Source organism: Falco peregrinus, chromosome 6 (assembly GCF_023634155.1).
Source record: "Falco peregrinus isolate bFalPer1 chromosome 6, bFalPer1.pri, whole genome shotgun sequence".
Taxonomy (NCBI): domain Eukaryota; kingdom Metazoa; phylum Chordata; class Aves; order Falconiformes; family Falconidae; genus Falco; species Falco peregrinus.
In genome coordinates, this window is record NC_073726.1 from 84493962 (window position 1) to 84514583 (window position 20622).

The 20622-nt window shown below is 47.2% G+C and overlaps 2 protein-coding genes across 2 annotated transcripts; one reads left to right on the forward strand and one right to left on the reverse strand.

The window, feature by feature from the left end:
* Positions 1–5558: 5558 nt before the first annotated feature.
* Positions 5559–6503, reverse strand: LOC101923115 (olfactory receptor 10R2-like). Its single transcript, XM_005234752.3, has one exon. The coding sequence runs from the start codon at positions 6495–6497 to the stop codon at positions 5559–5561; it is 939 nt and encodes a 312-aa protein (XP_005234809.1). The 5' UTR covers positions 6498–6503.
* Positions 6504–14254: 7751 nt separating this feature from the next.
* On the forward strand, positions 14255–15193 carry LOC101918620 (olfactory receptor 2A12-like). Its single transcript, XM_005234727.1, has one exon. The coding sequence runs from the start codon at positions 14255–14257 to the stop codon at positions 15191–15193; it is 939 nt and encodes a 312-aa protein (XP_005234784.1).
* Positions 15194–20622: the final 5429 nt, after the last annotated feature.

The window sequence follows — 20622 nt, forward strand, 5'->3', positions numbered from 1 at the left end:
AAAGAATCCTCAAACCCCAAAATAGCGGAATACAGCAGAATTATCTGCATCCCTAAATCTCACATCTGCTCATCTGAGCATGTAATATAGCACAACTGAGGCAATACGTGACTTTGGAAGAGCTAGGGAAGTGAAAGAAATATATCAGACCTGCTGGAATATACTCAGGCCAGCAAGCTACAGTGAATAAGACCAACTAGCTGACTGCATAAGTACTTTTAAAACTCAACAGAACAATTCAGTAGCACAAAATAAAAAGCCATGAGCTTGGAAGACTAATAGTTAAAAAGACTGCTTGAAACAATAAGTTCATCTGCTGAAAATGACTGTGAAAGCTGGTCACAGGATGTGCATGGACCATTTGCATCCTGTGAGCGTGATAAACTCTGGGAAATGTTTCCTAACAGAAACGGAGACAAGCTGGTGCTCAGGCTCTGCTTCATCTGGAATCCCCTTATGGTTAAAGCATCTCTGGTCAGAAAAGTTAAATTTTCTTTCTTATTAGAAAGAATTATTGTTATTTCTGTATTTATAATAATAAAGAATATTACTTCTTTCTTTCTAAACCAAAATTAGAGTGCAGAAAAAGGCTGTGCTGATGATGGGAATGTGAGGCCTCTCTTGCAGGAGAATACCCTCTAGAAAGGGAAATGGTTGGCCTTTTACAGATAAAGAGGGGTTAAACATCAGTGGGAAATAAGTAGTTTAGGTTTGTGTGATATGACATCTTCTACAAAGGCAGTGACCACAGCTGGAGGCACAGGAGAGGACACCCTCAGCTCTTCTGCTTCCCACTCCAGCTAAGGGCCCCACGCTGTGACATGAGCACTTTAGTAAGAGTAAACAGAGCCACCATTACATGTGGTTTGTTCTTTTGCATGGCAAAGAACCAGCGGTAGACAGAGAGTTGCAGTCCTTCCGCGAAGGCAAGGTAGGGGCTGTCCTGTGTGCAAGGCTCTTGCTAAATCCAGTGCAGTGGTCTAATGGTACAAGGAAAGCCCTTGCAATGCCATGCGTGTGTGGGGCATGCTTCACAGGTTTTACGCAGAAAGGCATGGAGAGTCGAGTCAGGAGACAGCAACTGCCTCTCACACAGTGGGTGAGAGCACGCCATCAGTCGAGAGTTTGGTTTAAACAGTGACATCCAGAACTGTCCCAGTGGGGAAGAGTCTTCAGAGAGATTACTCAGGGTCCCCGGATGCATTTTAGTATTTGAACAGTTAAGCCCCAGAGCTGAAGCAAACCTCTTGCTCCTGGACCCCTGCAGCCTAGTCTGGCAGCTGGAAAGTCCTCTTTGGGGTCCTCCAAGTTGCAGTCCAGCTGCACCCAATAGCAAGCAGCTGTCCTGGGTCTTGGGGGACAGGGAGGAGGAGGGAAGGCAGGATGGGACATGTGTGCAGGAAACATGCTGCCAGATCAAAGATGGATGTCCTCGTCTCTGGTCACTCAAGCTTAACAGCCCTTCTTGGACTCTGGCTAGAGAGTGCTGTAAAGAGTCAGTGACAACTTATTGCTGCAGCCAGGACATGGGGCACTTTGTGCTGCATGTTGGGCTAGTGTCTCCTGGCTGGCCAAAGGCGGGCAGCTGGACACAGGCAGAAAGCTCTGCAAAGCGAGGCTGTAGCACAGCCCTTGCTGAGGGGGGAGGGCACCCACCTGCCTGGAGGGCAACTGGTCCTGATGGGCACCACCTGCCTCCAGCTCAGGTTTGCACTTGGTCTGAAAGCAGCTGCAAGGGGGACAAGGGATCTCCCGCCCAGAGAATGGGCACAGGCCATGAAGGATGGCGAGGGTGAAAGTTTCTGGAAGAGCAAAGGGCCCTGGCGGTTCCTCTAGCACCGTCCCAAGGGGGAATATGGCAGCAGAGACAGCAGAGTAGCCCACAGTCCAGCCACGTTTGCCCTTCCTGGCTGGGGAGGGTGGGAAAGCACTTGGGCTCATCATGGCCAGCACCCCAATTCCCACAGCTGCCTGCCCAGGCTGAGCCTGGTGACCGGTGTCTCCACACCTTTCTTTCCGTGGCTCTCAGAGAGCCCCCAGCCTGATCCAGCCTGAGCACACTGCGCACCTTTCTTCCAGGCAAAGCACGCAAGGACAGGCCCTCCTGTGCAATCTTCCCATCGCGGGCATCTCCACTCGGGACCCTGTCAAGGCAGGGAAAGCTGCTTTCTGACAGTCTCTGTTAGCCATTTCCCCCACTTCTCCTGCTTATTTCCACGCTGCAAGGTCTTCTGCATGTAGCCTTTACGTCTAGTTTCCCCTGGAACTCCGTGGGAAGAGGGGGAAGAGGAAAGAAGGGCACATGTGCCATGGGGAAGTGTGTTGCCTGCTGTTGCATTCCACTCAAAACTGCTATCAACACATGACCCAGCTCGTTGCAGGATTTCATCATAGAGGCACAAAGCGCTTTGACTCAAGGAACAGTTCAAACAGCCTCTTCTTTCAGTCCCCCTTTGCTAACATGTTCCAGAAGCGGTTTCCAGTGGAGACAAGGGCAAAGACACATCCATCCCCCATTGTCTTTGCACCTCAGAGACAATACATAGCACGTAAACACATCTCTAGGACACCTGGGAAATGAACTCAGTGGCACCACAAACCCGTTGCTGGTGAAAATGCTACTGAGGATAAATACTGATGCTATGGGGAATTTCTGAAAAAAGCAGATAATCCTGACTAATAATCAGTCTCCAAAGGCAACAGTGTCCCCTGCTGCAGCGCTAGGAGATGTAAAGTATTGTCAGTACAGCAGGGCCATCAAAGGTTAAAAAACCAGCCCACATCTGCAAATTGGAAAGCAAGCCAAGAGTAACCACCGGTTTGATTCTCCCCTTTCCTGGTGTTGAGGGGTGCGTCACGAGGTAACCTGGCATGCAAAAGAGATACCTTATCTCGTACGTATGATTGCAAAACATCCTTAAATCTCACCCATACTGATATGTGTTAAAAAACGGCACCAGGATTTCTGTCTATAAAAGGCACCATATTTTACATTTCTGTAATCGCAGGGTATTTTTTCTAGCTATGCGGCAAGACTGGAGTGGAGGAGGGGAGAATTCGAGAAAGGAAACAGCTGCAGAGAGGCAAAGGGGTCAGCAGTGGCTCACAGGTGCAGATTCAATGTTCTGGACAGCAGGGCACCCTGGAGCTGTAGAGAATCGTCGGGGGCAACACGGGACAGTGGGAGAGGACAGAGTCCCGTATTTGCTGGGGCAAGGCAGAGGCAGAGCTAGAGGGAGGGACTGGGCAAAGCCCTCTGTGTTACACCTTTCACGCATAAAGAAATGAAATGAGGCTGGTTTGGACTCCCCAGAAGGAGTTCAGCAATCCCAGCCACACTAGCACATTTTCGGGTTCCGCGTAACACCAGTGCGAGCTGAGCTTTTATTGCTGACAAGATGCCATTGACACACAGGTGTAGAAGCGCTTGTGCATGTGCTTGTGGACAGAAGGGTTATATTTATTATGGACGCGAGAGTGGACAAGGCACAGGACGAGGTGTGTTCCACCTATGCACGGACGCTGCGGAGGGTCCGTGGGCTGGTAGGTAGGCGGCAGTCCCAGGGAGAGCCTGCAGCGTTCTGCTGCTGCGGCAGAAGGGCAGAGCTGCTGCCCAGGTGGTGCTGGCGGGGCTGCCCGTGGCGAGGAAGGCAGAGGAGCAGAGGTCACCATGTGTCCTTCTCTTGGGAGAGGAGCTGCCGTGGTGTTGGCTTTGCTCACAGCCCCGGGGACCTCCCCAGGTCTGTTCTGGGGGCCCTGCACAGCCAGTCCCCAACACCGTCGCCAGCGGGCACGTCAACGCTTTGCAAAAGAAGAACTGTGAACTTTTAACAACTCCCACCGTGGCCTGTGCTGCGGCACAGCAACAGCACTGGGAATCACCGGTGCCACGTGCAGAAGCCCCGTCAGACTCGTTATCGTTGAACCGCTGCCACCTTAACGACGCCTCATGCGGCTCCTCGCCAGGCACCGCGGGACCCTCCCCTGTGCCGTTTGGGCGGGCAGCGCCTCGGCCCGCCGGCTCCGATACCCAAAGTACTGAGTAGGGCCGTGAGACCCACACGCTGGGTTCGGGCTCCGGCACCTGATCGCCTTTGTGGGAGCCCAGGCAGAGCCACCGCTGCTGCTGCTGTGGCACTTGGTGCCCGACCACTGTCAGGTAAAAGCTGGGATTTCACCCTTCGCTTATCTGAGGTTCAGTTCCCTTCTCAGCCATTTCTTCCGGAGTTCTTCCAGACACTTCTCCACCTACAGCTGCTCCCTGAAGAGCCCTTGTCACCCACCCACCTGCTCTTCCCTTCCCTGTCGTGCTCTTCAGCTCTGCCTCCCTTGACACCTCAGGGGTGACCTGATTCCTGATGGATACCCACTGTGAAATCCCTCCCCAAACACAACCCCCAAACCCGACAGTTCCCCAGGGACCAAAATGAGCAGATTCTGCTGCTGGGAGCACCACAAGTGACTGTGGGGAGGTGGCAATGGAGAAAAAGCCCCTGATTGCAAAGCATGCAAAAAATTAGCTATCATTTATGTGCTTAGATGCCCTTGTGGACCTGGCCTTTCTTAAACAAGGAGATGTAAAGCTCTTCCAACATAGCTTGTGATGGCAATCATGCCCTGTGATGTGAAGGAAGGTCTGGAAAGAAAGGCACCCGTATCTCTGGTCAGGGAGGTAAGACTTGAGGGAGGGAACTGGAAGCAAACCTCGGGCATGAGCAGCAAAGAGCCCTGAGCGAGATGCTGGATCCACATCCTGCAGATATATAACATACTGCTTCCTCAAAGTCTGCTGCGGTGTGCACAGCCAGCCCAGCCTTTGGGTATGACGGTGTTTTGCTGGGTGGCAGAGCTAGGGCAGATGCTTTCCAATAGAGGAGAATCAGAGACATGTCAACTCCCTGGCTGGATTTAACAGCACCTTTGTCTCTCTCCCACCAAGACATTGTGCACAAGTTGCAACAACAATAGCAGAAATGGGGTGCAGGGCCAGGGGATCCCCAGAGGTCTCTTCCAGTCTAACTTCTTCTAGGGTCTGTGAACGCAGGAGAAAGGAAAGTGACTTCTGTGCAGTGCTCTTACAGGCCCAGCTATTCAAATGTGGTAGGTACCATGCTAATGTTTGTGCTTTTCATGCTGAAATCAGGAATGATCCACTTCAGAGAAGGCATATTTCATTATTCCCATTTCTTTTTTCCTTTTAAAATTCTGCCAGATTTTTAGTAGTCCATAGTTTAGTTTATGACATGAGTGCCTTAGAAAAGGGAATTTTTCCCTTCTGCTACCTCAGCGTTCCAGAAACAGTTACAGTGAGTTTCTAGCTTTATATAAAAATAACTTTTCAATGGTCTTTTAGCTCTCTTACCAGCTCAAAACTGTAAGCAACACAGCTGGCAGCAAGTGGTGGCTGCAGGTCAGCTTTTTGTAATGCAGTTTCTCCTGTTATGGGTTATCATAGAATTATCCAGGTTGACAACCAGCATTATTCCATATTGAATTGTAGCCTACTTTTTCAGTGCCAAAGTACAGCCCATTCACACCAAAACCTCAAGGAGATCCTTTCATCTGATCCATGTGCACAATTTTCTTCCCAGTCCTTTCCGAAGGGCCATGTGCACATCCTTGTTCCTCAGGCTATAAACCACAGGGTTCAGCAAGGGAGTCACCACAGTGTAAGTGACAGAAATCAGAATGTCCTCCTTTAGGGAATGGGTGGATTTTGGCCTTAAATAGATGGTGGAGGCGCACCCAAAGTGCACAACAATAACAGTGAGATGGGAGGCACAAGTGGAAAAGGCTTTACGTTTCCCTGCAGCAGAGGGGATCTTGTGGATGGTCTTGATGATAAAAACATAGGAGAGAAGAATCAAGAAGAATGAGCCAAGCACAACCACAAAACAAAAAATGAAAATTACTGTCTCAATTCCATTATTTTGTGTGCAAGCTGCCTGAATGACAGGAGCCATGTCACAGAAGAAGTGATTAATTACCTTCTCTCCACAGAAAGTCAATGTGAATATAAAGTAGGTTACTATCAGGGACACAGTAAAGCCAGTCACCATTGCAAAGGTCACTAGCTGACTACAGACTCTGTTGGTCATCAGGAATTTGTAATGTAAAGGTTTGCATATAGCCATACATCGGTCATACCCCATTGCTGTTAGAAGCATACAGTTAGTGCCTCCAAAGCCAAGAAAGAAAAACATTTGAACAGCACATCCAGTGAAAGATATGGAGTTCTGTTCTGTTATTAGATTTACCAGCATCTTGGGAATGATAGCAAATGTATAACAAGTTTCTGAAAATGACAGAATGGAAAGGAAGACATACATGGGCATGTGAAGGTGACGATGAAGACTAATAATTGTCATTAGCAGGACATTTCCAGTGAGGGTGAGCAGGTAAGTCAAGAAAAAGAAGAAAAATAATGGAATCTGTAGATCTGGAAAATCTGAAAATCCAATCAAGATGAACTCCATCACTTTGGTCTCATTCATCATAAAGTTTCTGATCTAGAAAGAGGTCATTGAGAAAAAGAAACCGGACTTAAATGGTGAGAAAAGCAACAAAACCATTTCTCCTTCATAATCCCAAAGCACGGTATAATCCTTCATAATCCCAAAGCAGGGAGCAGTCCTCTGACACATATGGACAGTATTTCTACAGTTAAGAAATAGGAACAGTAAGTAAGATAACTTTGTTTCTTTTCAAGTTCCCTGCTTCTTTGCAAGATCTCTGTTTGGTTTAGGAATATTATTAAATGTGGTATGATAAGATATTTCTTTGCTGTTTGTTCAATATGCAGTGAAATGTTAAGAAAACCAAGTTCATTATCTTACTCCAAAGTCAGAGTAGCAGCTCGTTCTAACAGCACTGAACATACAGGGGAAAAGCACTTGGGGATTTTTTGAGGCTGAATTCTCAATGGTTTATCTCACTACATAATGAATTTTGGTGTTCTGGGACTAGAGGGTCTAAAAGTGCAAAAGTATTCAAAATCAGACAGTTCAAATACAGGGCAAAGAAAAGACTATTTTATGCTTGGAGAAAATCCTCACTGTTCATCTGACATTGTAAAATAAAATCCAGCAAGCCTTTCAACATACGAAGGATTTCTTTCTGCGGTTCAGTATTCAAAAGCTAGTAATACCCAATAAAACAAGCCACTGATTCATTCAGTTTCACTTTTAGTGCCAGTAGCACCTTATATTAACACATTTAAATACATTTTAATGTTTTAAGTAAAACCTAGCTATAATTAATGGCTTCATCACAATGCAAGGAGGAAAGGCAAACCCAGGGTACTGTTTCTTTCAAAGCAAATAGTGCTATAAAGGAGAGAAACAGGGCTAAATCCTTCATCACTGACGTCGTGCTGCGCTAGAAATCACTGGGGTCTTTATAGTTCTCAGGACCCTATGGTTCAGCTTACCTACATATATAATATCAGAATCCAAATGCTGACTTGCAGAAACTGCTGGAATTTTTTACCGAAAGAAACATACCTTTGATGACAACTCTAAGATCACAGATTGATGCAAACTTTGCTCAGCCTTGCCAGTAATGTCTTCCCTGAGATGCCAGAAGTGGTCTTTTTTATCTTCCTGACAAGGACTGGAAAGGAAAGGGGATAGACATTGTAACTACATTCCTATTGGGAGGAAAATGAGCTGTTAGAAGTGCAGGGCATAGAAGAAGTCTTCTGAATACTTGCAATTCAGGCAAGTCACACCTTTATATATCCTGTGAGACCTCTAGGGCAGAGCCTTTGTAGTAAATCAAAACCTAGGACTAATTGGTAACAGGATCATCAACGGGACATAATAAAATCCCATAAACTTCACAGTTTTAATTCAGAAATTAAAGAAAACAAATGAAGGGAAGCTTCAATGCAATTATAATTGAAAGCTCTTTTCCCCAAAAATGTTCTGTTCAAAAATATCAAAAGTGTCTTTTTTAACATTACAACTGAAAAACTGTTCAATTTTCAGGTGGATCTTAGGGAAGATTCCTTCCACACAGTCTAATGCACAAAGCCAACTAAATGCATATTTTTCAAAAATACATTAACTGTTCTTTGGAATTATTTGTAAATACCAAAGTACATTAACATGGTAAATTCTTGTTAGCACAACTGGAGTTGCAAGTCACAAAACAAACTTCTGGGTCAGGAAATCAGTGAGTAAACCTAACGCAATATGCCTTTATGGCATAAAATAGAAACCCACGAGTTAACTCTATCGGAATTGTCATTGAAGAGCTCAGAATATAAAGAAATTCCACTTCTCAGACCTTGTCATTTAGGTTTATTTGATAGTTCATAATTTCAGTCTTCCCTGTAAACTTGGACCCGTTTTCATTAGCAACTTCTTGGTCAAATTTTCAGCAAACTACATTTTCCTTATTTTTTATATTCTAAATTTCCATATTCCAAAACTAAACAGACTGAAATAGTAAAAAAAAAAATTAAATATCAGCATAAAATGTCCAGCATTGTTCTCTGAGTTAATATAATTCAATTACAAGAAATACAAGGATATGCATTACTTCAGAGCTCCTACAACTGGGGAGTATTCCACAAGCTTTAGTGGCACGAAGTGGGAAGGCACTGAGAGAGACAACTGAGGAGTTTTCTGTGAACCAAGAAGGTGATATGGCAAGTGGGGAATGGCAAAAGAAAATAGACCAACTATATCTCCTATTGTACCTTAAGCGGAATGATAAGTGGGTCAAGGCTTTCCTTGGTACAAGGATAATCATTCGATGTGCATTGGCACATCTACGAATGACAGTTTGTTTTCAGTCCAGAAGGCTGACCAAGCATCAGACCACAGTGTTACCTAAAATTCCTGCTGTGCTTTTAGGCTTCGGATTTTGATTGGAAACTATCGTGCAGTGTTGCTATGGTCTGAGGGACTGTAGTCCAGAAGGAGCTCCTGAACTCGATGGGTGCAGGATCAGGCTCCAGTCATGGCCTTCCTTTCCCAAAACACCAGGAGATTGCCTTAAAACCATGTAGACGCACTTTTCAGTAAACTTGGAAGAGTTCAGCAGCCATTCAGAAGGACTTGCATCATGTTTGCAAGCTTTCCTGTCCAACCATAACCTCAAGAAATTTTAATATAGCTAAGATTATTAGGAAATCCAGTGATGCCATAAGGTTAGACTTTAACAGAACCATGGACATCAGAAGATCTTCAAGAGAAAATAAGCACTCACAACACTGGTTAACACCACAACAGCTGCAGAGCTGAGGTCCGAGGCACTGTTGAACCTCATCTGTCTCATGGGTCCTTCCAAAATATCCAAGTCAGGGCTAGAAACCAGTCAAGGAGCAAGGTATGCACCTTTTTCACCTCACCTCTCTCCCCAGCTCTGGCTATAGACACTTGGAAACCCTTCCAAGGCAGCCCAGCTGGCACTCGCCAAACCTCCTGTGGCTGCATTGACTGTCAGAGGGGCCTTGGTCAATCTTTGACTGTAGCAGGATGCATTCTGGATGGGACCACGTTCATCGAAGGCATAGGAGCCTCACTGCTGGTCCCTTTTGGGAGGATGAGAGCTACACTGGGTAGGTTGCACCAGTGGCAAGGCTGAGGAGGTGTCAGCAGTTAAGTGGGAACCTGGGGCATGAATCAAAGCTAGCATTGTCTCAGGTGACATTGCATGCCTGGGAGAGAGGAGCTGTAAAGCTCAGCACCTTATGAATAATGAGGCAATAGGGACACTGATTATAGGGCATAATAAGGCCAGGGATCTTCATAAGTGGAGTGAAATTGTGATGTAGGAGGACTAGCAGACTGAAGGAGGACAGAATGGGACTAAATATCCTGGAATGTGGCATTCTAATTCCATCACTGAATTAGAGGCCGTGAACAGCAAGGAAGGTGGATTTCCATGAGTCTAGCATCAACCTTAACCTTTGCACAGTGAGCTGGTGATGTCTTGTTCTGCCCACTATGTGTGGCCACTATCTTCCTCCTGCTCATGGCAACACTACAAGAGTAGGAGCTGGCCAGAGCTTTGAAATCAAACCTTCTCCCCTCCCACCCTGAAGAGAGCATCCCAAAAGTTACACTTGGTAGGTTTTCCTAGAACACACGTGTTCTGCACAGGGGAGGGTGATGAGATGGGAGAAGGAGATGGTGCCAGGTTTCTTCTGGATCTCAGTAAGAATGGCTTAATACATGATTTAATAAAACTGCTGTTGTAGTGAGATAGAGTAGGAAAAGACTTATAGGTAGCAAGTAAATCTTATGTCCCTTCAGATTCTGGGTACCCTGCATTCATGCAGCATTGGGCAGACCCCAGATGGATTTTCCCTTGGCACGCTGTACAGATCCCGTCTGTGGAGAAATTCCTCCTTATTTGGTCATTCAAGATATTGTACAATTTTTCTTAGAGGAAAACAACTCTATTCATAAAGGATGTTCACATGAGAGCTTCTTGCTGCACTTTAGAGGGAGGGCCACGCAGGTGGTGCAATCTCTGGTACTAAGCAGTAGCTTCTGCAGGCTCCTCTGTTACAATCACCAACCAAAGTTTATCCTGCGGCCAAGGGACGTGTGTGGGGACACAGCCTGAAGGCCATGCTGTGCATACAGCAGAGCACAGACCTACGCCGGCTCAGGTTGTTCTGTGGATCACCAGCTCCTTGCCGTACAGTGGCCCCCCAGTCAGGATCTCTACAACAGGCTGACAAACTGCAAGGTAGCTCAGCAACTAGAACAGATCCAGATGTTGAGGGGATGGTTAAACAAAGGGCTTCAAAGTGAATCTCTCAGCTATTCCTGTGCTTACAGCATTCTTGATCCTTTTGGGCACCTCCCAATCTACCCTAGTAGTCCCAGCTTCCTCATTCCTGCGTTCCCTTCCCTCCCTCCTTGCCCCACTTTGGCCCCTGCAGCAGCGCTCGGATAAGCATCCTTGGCAGCCCTTGGGGAAGCAGCCCCCTCCCTGCGTTCTGTGGCATTCCCCCAGCGCAGGGTGCTGTAGCCAGGACAAGGCAGTCAGACACAAGAACAGCCGCTGTAACAGAGCACGCTGCACACACTGCTTCTGAGAGAGAGGCTCGGGAGAAAACGAGCTTGGTCTCCTGCCTCTTACAGGCAGCATTTCACATCGACAGTCTTCAGCATTGGGCCCTCTCCAGACTCATTTTCCCAGTGTTGAAAGGGTTAGGTTGTATGGTTAAAGGTTCATCTCCACAAACACAAAGGAGTACGAAGGAGCGATGGCAGAAAAAGGGTCCCCAGTAACCTCAGCAGGTGCTCCAGCACCCTGATGTGGCTTGTCCCAGGGCTGTCACAGGAGAGGGGTCAACCACGTTGTCTGGGTATGAGACCCACCAGACAAGTATTGATTCTCCCCCACTAACCTCAAAGACTGAAGGGGGGAATGTGCTTCCTTGGCCATGCCCTGCACCTGAACACCTGCTGTAGACAAAAATATAGCTTAGACTATGAATGTTCACAGGTAGCAACACCTGATGAGGTGCATGTGTACAGCAAGGTCTGTGGGTGAACGTTTGAAACTGAATTCCGAACTGTCAAGCAGAATCCTGCTACTTGCTAATTGCAACCATTATTGGGCTGGTTGTAAATTTTGTTAACACCTGGAATAAGCAAATTGGCATGTCCTGAATCCCGCAATTAGTAAAGAGATAGGAGACAGAACCATTAATTAGGAGGCTGATCAGGCATTGTACTACTCACATAGACAATTTAGATTGGGGAAACTGAGGGCGGCAGGTTTCAGAAAGAAGAGGTGATGCCAGAAAGAAGGGTTCACAAAAAGAAAAAGGGATCTTGAGAAGAAGAAGGGGACCCAGAAATAAAAAGGCGACGACCCTGGCTGGAGGAAGTATCCTGGAGGTGAAGGAAGATCTTGGAGACCAGAGAGCCACATGGAGACAAATGCCAGGGGATGCCCAGGGACCTTGACCAGCAACCTCTGAAACTAGTGATGGTGAGCAGCTGCACAGAAGGAACCCAGCGTGACTTTCTGCCTGAATTTCCCAGGCCTGCAGTAAACTCCATGCTGGGAAGGGAAGTTGTGGTCTCTGGGTTGTAGCACTGTGTATGTGCAAAAACTGATCTGCTCACAAGTATGAGTGTGGGTGTGCATGTGTGTGTGAGAGAGAAATAATCAAGTAGGGGCTAATTTGTTAAATAAACCCCATGATCCAAATACTCTACAGGTTGTTGTTTATTCTGACTTGCTCACGATACCACCACAGCCTGTCCCATCTTCTTCTTAAGTTCCATTTCTCTTTTCCTGAGGGAGGACGTCTCTACTTAGTGTGTAAGGTCTAAGCACCAGCAACTGGAAAGGGAGCCTGGGCCACAGAGGACCATGGACCGGAGGCACCAGCAGCTGTGGAGACTGCAGTGAGTGCGCATTGTGAGGGTGTGTGTGTCAGGGAGTACAGCCTCTGGTGAGCATCAGGCTGGACTAGTCAGCAGCTAGAATAAGGGTCTTGGGATCCAGGGACTGGAGTGGCCACAGGTCTGGGCCAGATGTTGAAGAGACCAGAGGGTCTGAGACAGCTACTGGGTGGACCAGAGAGGCCCAAGCCAGCTATGGGAGACACCAGGGAATCTAGCAGGGTTGGAGGCCTGGAACAGCTATTGAAGAGACCTGTTTGTGTATGTGTGGTTTTACCCCAAGGGAGCTGGTAAACCATGGGATCCTGAGGACAAAGACTGGATAGGCTGTCTAAGGTCAGCTACTGATGGGACCCATATGGCTTCTGCATATGTATAGATCTTCCACTGAGTGTCTTTCACCCTGATTAGCCCGAGAGGGAACAGGATCAAGGCTGTTTATGCTGTGGAGGCTTTGTTTTCAATCAGTGTGGATCTGTGTGACAGGGCATATGTATGTATGTGTGCATATCTACGATGAGTGCCAGCTGGAAAACACATGCTCAGCCTCTCTATTTGGCCAAACGTGGGGATGTGGAGCTGCAGCAGTGTACTGCATCGAGATACTAGATTTGGCAACTCCTAACCGCAGGTTTTATCCTATACTAGTATCTCAGCAACCAAAAGCTCTATACGCTGTTGGAGGCAGGGAAGTTCTACGAGTCAGCAAAGACATAAAGGGGAAAGTGATGAAGGAGACCATGTTTAAGAGAAAAGAAACCCATATGAATGAAGGGCCAGTAAGTACAGTGCTGTGCAAGAACAATGTCACATCCATTTCAGAATAAAGTTATGTTTATTTTCTGGAAGGATCCCCAGAGTTCAGGTATGTAACTCTGGGGATTTATACTTGAGATTAATTTTTGTGCTGCCTGTTGGCAATCAAAACGGTGTCCCTTCAGACACATTAGTCAGAAAACTTTGGCTTTAAAAACAAATGAACATAGAGAGATGAACAGAATGGAACAGCTCTTTGTTTTGCCTGTTGTCTGAGAAAGTACACAGAACTTTGTAATAAGGTTTTCCTGATTAAAAAAACCACAGAGCTGAACAAATCACATTTTTCCAGATGCTACAGGTAAGGAAACTCTTGTGTATAAATTTAAGTAACATTCTTTTAGCAATAATTATGTGCTGTACATCCCAGTGTAGCTCTCAGTTTGTTCAGCAATCTGAAGTGAAGTTAGATATAGAATAATGGATCAAGCAACCGAGGATTCAGTATGAATGCATTTTGCTAAGGTAAAGAGGACTTACCAATAGATTAGAAATGTTAATTGGTTTAGTGGTAAAACTGGAATTATTCTGTGAACTGTGGGTTCATTTTAATATTTTTAATCTTAATTTTTTTAAAATAAATATTTAAATTTATTATTTTTTATTTAAAAATATTTTTTAAAATAAAAAACATAATTTAAAACAGCTCCTTTGAAGATATTCTGACTTCCCCTTAATTGACACCTGCAATCTTCATCATCATAGACAGCTGTATTTTCTCCAACAGAGAACCCCCATGCCCCAAAAGAAAAAAACAACAGCTCAGAAAAAGAAAAACATTAAAGGCAAACTAGGCAGTAAAGTTGTGCAAGATTGCTCAGAACTGCTCAAAGTTTGTGCAGAGATTAGAGCTTGCAGTTCAGGTCTATATCACTCAGCATGGTGAGGGCAGTATGCACCTTCCACTGGGGTCAGAGAGAAAAACAAGGAGCAGGGAGCTGCAGTGCAAAAGGGGAGCAACGTTCTTAGGAAAACTCAATTTTCTTTCCTTTTCCTTCTCCTTCCATTGCAGATCTCCCTGGCCGCAGTTTGTGCTGCCTCATCTCCAGTACAGCATGCAGAATGAAACGACTGTCACAGAATTCATCCTCCTGGGGTTCTCCAGCAGCCCAGCCCTGCAGCTCTGCCTCTTTGGCCTTTTCTCTGTCCTCTACTCTGCCACTCTGATGGGAAACACACTTGTCTTTGTGCTTATTTGCCTGGACCACCGCCTCCACAGTCCCATGTACTTCTTCCTCTGCCACCTCTCCATCCTGGACATCTGCCTTGCCTCCAACAATGTCCCCCTTATGTTGAGGAACCTCCTCGGACAAGGCAGAACCATCTCCTTTGCTGGGTGTGGGACACAGACACATCTCTATTTAATCTTTGCACTTACGGAGTGCGTACTGCTGGCCATGATGTCTTATGATCGCTATGTGGCAATCTGCTATCCCCTCCGCTATGCCCTCATCATGAACTGGAGGGTGTGCCTCACCCTTGCCGCAGTTTCATGGGCTTTTGGGTTCATATTTGGTACACTGCAAGCCTCTCTTGCTTTACACCTGCCCTTCTGTGGTCTCTACGAGGTTGACAACTTCTTCTGTGAAATCCTTGCGGTCTTAAGGCTGGCCTGCACTGACACAACTGCCAATAAAGTCCTGATCTTTGCTATCTGTGTGTGCTTTCTCCTCTGCCCTTTAGCTTTAATCCTATTTTCCTATCTGCACATCCTGGCCAACATTTTGTGCATCCGCTCTGCAGCAGGATGGCACAAAACCTTTTCCACCTGTGGCTCCCACCTGACCATGGTGGGTCTGTTTTATGGAAACGCTATCTTCATGTACATGGGGCCTGGGAGCAGTAACTCATCTGGGAGGGAGAAAGTCCTTTCCCTTTTCTACAGTCTCATCAGCCCCAGTTTGAACCCCCTGATTTACAGCCTGAGGAACAAGCAGGTGAAAGAAGCCTTGCTGAAGCTTCAGAGAAGGAGAAGAGTCTTACATTCCGTGTAGCCTGGGCTCTGGGCTTTCATTTACTGCCTGTCTTTCTGCTCTTTCTTCTTGAGCAATTCAGGTATTTCTCACTGAATTTTAAGGGATTAAAATGTAACACGAGGTTATTCAAGTGCATTTTTGTCTGTTTCTTTGTATAGTCTCATGGATATCATAACACAAAATGCCTAATTATTATTCCTTTTATTAGAAATAAGTAATTATTCCTTATATGCAGCTGTCCTAGGCACATAGTACATTTTACCAGAACTATTGACTCAGCTGGAAAAAGCGGTTTGTCTTCTCGGTTCTAAATAGCAGTCAAAATAAACTGCTGTGTAGCAGGCTTTTTTTTAAGTGTATCAGTTGATCTAATAAGATATTCTTTTTCTTGACCATATTTGTATTGCCTTTGTCCTTAGGATGCTAGAGCATCAACTCTTTTATCAGAAAGAAAAAGAAAGAAAACATGATGCTCATGGGCTTTGCTTCTCGGGAGGGTGAGCAAGCCTGTGAAGGGTTCAGCTTCTTCACACTTTTGAGTCTGACACCTCCCATGCAGGAAATGGACAGGACCACCACTGCAGTGCAGAAACTAGCTGTGTGTGGTTTTGCCAGGCTGCAGTTCCTCACACTGAGCTAGCTGAGGTATCTGCACTCTGCAGCATAGCTCTGGCATTGACTCTGACTCAGGAGGTAGGCTCTTAGCACCCTCCCATTTACCCACATTTCAAATGTCTTTCTTCTTGGAGCTCTGTTTGCTGACAGCTGTGCTTTGGAAAATATTCCCTGGTCTCTGTGTTGACACTTCTAACTAGAAGGTCTAACAGTTAAGAAGTTCCATCAGTCTCTCAGCTTTCATGGGATTAATCACCTGCAGGATCATTCCTTCCAGGAAATAAGGCTGCTAACAGGGATGGAGTTTCAAAAGGGACTACACTGAACATGTAATTCCTCTGGATCTTTCTACACGGCACAAGTTTAAAGGAGAAGAAAAAAAATCTTCTTACCAGTCACCCTAAACAAGCCTTTGAAGGTTCCTGCTTTATGTGTTCATTCAGGAGAACAAATGCAGGTACCTGTGATTGAAAAGTTCCTGTGAAATATGAAGCAGTTGTGACAGCTGTCCTCTTTCAAAAGAAGAGAAATGGGAAAGCTAGCACCCTTTGAGCAGCAGGAGCCAGCCATGGCTGCGTTCCCTGATATGAACACACTAAATGTCAAAAATTGATCAGCTGCTTCCCATGTGGTTTGAACACTTTTTCATCTACTAGATGAGACTATTGCTGATGTTCCACCCCTGAGCATTGATAAACCAGATACATTAGTCTATGCCTACTTGAATCCTGTAGATATTTGGCTTTTTCTACTGAACATGCAAAAATCAGAACTGAAAACCAGAAAAAGCACATTAAAATCAAACCAAATTCACAGTTGTATTTATAAAGCGAGACACTCGTAGCTTTTTCTGGAACACTGAGGTAACAGAAGGGGAAAATTCCCTTTTCTAAGGCACCCATGTCATAAACTAAACTATGGACTACTAAAAATCTGGGAGATTTTTAAAAGGAAAAAAGAGATGGGAGTAATGAAATGTGCCTTCTCTGAAGTGGATCATTCCTGATTTCAGGAAGAAAAGCATCAGCATTAGCATGGTACCTACAACAGTTGGATAGCTGGGCCTGTAAGAGAGCTGCACAGCATTCACTTTCCTTTCTTATTTCCACGCTGTATTTCAGTTCAGAGCCAGAGGTAATTCCTGCACACACAGACTCATAGAAGTTAGACTGGAAGAGACCTCTGGGGATCCCCTGGCCCAGCACCCCATTTCTGAAGCAGACTGCCTCCTGACACATGCTCCTCTCCACGACTGTGTCATTCTTGCCAGGTCCTGAGATTACCACTGTGGTCCTGAGCAACACTATTTGGTTCCTCATTTTGTTCCACCCTGCAGAGGAAAGAAGCAGAATGGCTTGTCTTTACCACCCAGCTGGGTGTAGAGCCATTCAGTGAAATATCAGTCTCCTTCAGGCCAATTCAGGATGTCCTCTCCTCCTGGAACAAAGCCTCTGGAGTTTCATTGGACTTATGGCACAGTGTGCCCCTGGGACCCCGACCAGTGGCTGATAGCTCCATGTCCATTTACGCTCCATTCAAGCTGACACTGTTGGAGAGTGCAGCCGGGCTTGTACCTCTTCTCCTCTTGGCTGCTGGGTGTGAGAATGAGGAATGCCTTGTTCATCTGGAGAACACCAGTTCTCTGAATGCAGAGACACAGCCTGACTCCTTTACACCCTTCCACCTTATGTTGGTACATTACACTCAGTAAACCCAAAGCATGGCCAGGGAAACGGACAACAGTGACGGTGACTTGCTCTTGCTACTGTGACTTGCGCCCAATGTCTTGGTGGGAGAGAGACAAAGGTGCTGTTAAATCCAGCCAGGGAGCTGACATGTCTCTGATTCTCCTCTATTGGAAAGCATCTGCCCTAGCTCTGCCACCCAGCAAAACACCGTCATACCCAAAGGCTGGGCTGGCTGTGCACACCGCAGCAGACTTTGAGGAAGCAGTATGTTATATATCTGCAGGATGTGGATCCAGCATCTCGCTCAGGGCTCTTTGCTGCTCATGCCTGAGGTTTGCTTCCAGTTCCCTCCCTCAAGTCTTACCTCCCTGACCAGAGATACGGGTGCCTTTCTTTCCAGACCTTCCTTCACATCACAGGGCATGATTGCCATCACAAGCTATGTTGGAAGAGCTTTACATCTCCTTGTTTAAGAAAGGCCAGGTCCACAAGGGCATCTAAGCACATAAATGATAGCTAATTTTTTGCATGCTTTGCAATCAGGGGCTTTTTCTCCATTGCCACCTCCCCACAGTCACTTGTGGTGCTCCCAGCAGCAGAATCTGCTCATTTTGGTCCCTGGGGAACTGTCGGGTTTGGGGGTTGTGTTTGGGGAGGGATTTCACAGTGGGTATCCATCAGGAATCAGGTCACCCCTGAGGTGTCAAGGGAGGCAGAGCTGAAGAGCACGACAGGGAAGGGAAGAGCAGGTGGGTGGGTGACAAGGGCTCTTCAGGGAGCAGCTGTAGGTGGAGAAGTGTCTGGAAGAACTCCGGAAGAAATGGCTGAGAAGGGAACTGAACCTCAGATAAGCGAAGGGTGAAATCCCAGCTTTTACCTGACAGTGGTCGGGCACCAAGTGCCACAGCAGCAGCAGCGGTGGCTCTGCCTGGGCTCCCACAAAGGCGATCAGGTGCCGGAGCCCGAACCCAGCGTGTGGGTCTCACGGCCCTACTCAGTACTTTGGGTATCGGAGCCGGCGGGCCGAGGCGCTGCCCGCCCAAACGGCACAGGGGAGGGTCCCGCGGTGCCTGGCGAGGAGCCGCATGAGGCGTCGTTAAGGTGGCAGCGGTTCAACGATAACGAGTCTGACGGGGCTTCTGCACGTGGCACCGGTGATTCCCAGCGCTGTTGCTGTGCCGCAGCACAGGCCACGGTGGGAGTTGTTAAAAGTTCACAGTTCTTCTTTTGCAAAGCGTTGACGTGCCCGCTGGCGACGGTGTTGGGGACTGGCTGTGCAGGGCCCCCAGAACAGACCTGGGGAGGTCCCCGGGGCTGTGAGCAAAGCCAACACCACGGCAGCTCCTCTCCCAAGAGAAGGACACATGGTGACCTCTGCTCCTCTGCCTTCCTCACCACGGGCAGCCCCGCCAGCACCACCTGGGCAGCAGCTCTGCCCTTCTGCCGCAGCAGCAGAACGCTGCAGGCTCTCCCTGGGACTGCCGCCTACCTACCAGCCCACGGACCCTCCGCAGCGTCCGTGCATAGGTGGAACACACCTCGTCCTGTGCCTTGTCCACTCTCGCGTCCATAATAAATATAACCCTTCTGTCCACAAGCACATGCACAAGCGCTTCTACACCTGTATGTCAATGGCATCTTGTCAGCAATAAAAGCTCAGCTCGCGCTGGTGTTACGCGGAACCCGAAAATGTGCTAGTGTGGCTGGGATTGCTGAACTCCTTCTGGGGAGTCCAAACCAGCCTCATTTCATTTCTTTATGCGTGAAAGGTGTAACACAGAGGGCTTTGCCCAGTCCCTCCCTCTAGCTCTGCCTCTGCCTTGCCCCAGCAAATACGGGACTCTGTCCTCTCCCACTGTCCCGTGTTGCCCCCGATGATTCTCTACAGCTCCAGGGTGCCCTGCTGTCCAGAACATTGAATCTGCACCTGTGAGCCACTGCTGACCCCTTTGCCTCTCTGCAGCTGTTTCCTTTCTCGAATTCTCCCCTCCTCCACTCCAGTCTTGCCGCATAGCTAGAAAAAATACCCTGCGATTACAGAAATGTAAAATATGGTGCCTTTTATAGACAGAAATCCTGGTGCCGTTTTTTAACACATATCAGTATGGGTGAGATTTAAGGATGTTTTGCAATCATACGTACGAGATAAGGTATCTCTTTTGCATGCCAGGTTACCTCGTGACGCACCCCTCAACACCAGGAAAGGGGAGAATCAAACCGGTGGTTACTCTTGGCTTGCTTTCCAATTTGCAGATGTGGGCTGGTTTTTTAACCTTTGATGGCCCTGCTGTACTGACAATACTTTACATCTCCTAGCGCTGCAGCAGGGGACACTGTTGCCTTTGGAGACTGATTATTAGTCAGGATTATCAGCTTTTTTCAGAAATTCCCCATAGCATCAGTATTTATCCTCAGTAGCATTTTCACCAGCAACAGGTTTGTGGTGCCACTGAGTTCATTTCCCAGGTGTCCTAGAGATGTGTTTACGTGCTATGTATTGTCTCTGAGGTGCAAAGACAATGGGGGATGGATGTATCTTTGCCCTTGTCTCCACTGGAAACCGCTTCTGGAACATGTTAGCAAAGGGGGACTGAAAGAAGAGGCTGTTTGAACTGTTCCTTGAGTCAAAGCGCTTTGTGCCTCTATGATGAAATCCTGCAACGAGCTGGGTCATGTGTTGATAGCAGTTTTGAGTGGAATGCAACAGCAGGCAACACACTTCCCCATGGCACATGTGCCCTTCTTTCCTCTTCCCCCTCTTCCCACGGAGTTCCAGGGGAAACTAGACGTAAAGGCTACATGCAGAAGACCTTGCAGCGTGGAAATAAGCAGGAGAAGTGGGGGAAATGGCTAACAGAGACTGTCAGAAAGCAGCTTTCCCTGCCTTGACAGGGTCCCGAGTGGAGATGCCCGTGATGGGAAGATTGCACAGGAGGGCCTGTCCTTGCGTGCTTTGCCTGGAAGAAAGGTGCGCAGTGTGCTCAGGCTGGATCAGGCTGGGGGCTCTCTGAGAGCCACGGAAAGAAAGGTGTGGAGACACCGGTCACCAGGCTCAGCCTGGGCAGGCAGCTGTGGGAATTGGGGTGCTGGCCATGATGAGCCCAAGTGCTTTCCCACCCTCCCCAGCCAGGAAGGGCAAACGTG

Excerpts from the sequence above, each read along its gene's own strand:
- LOC101923115 (XM_005234752.3), bottom strand. The coding sequence starts at position 6,497 with ATGATGAATGAGACCAAAGTGATGGAGTTCATCTTGATTGGATTTTCA.
- LOC101918620 (XM_005234727.1), top strand. The coding sequence starts at position 14,255 with ATGCAGAATGAAACGACTGTCACAGAATTCATCCTCCTGGGGTTCTCC.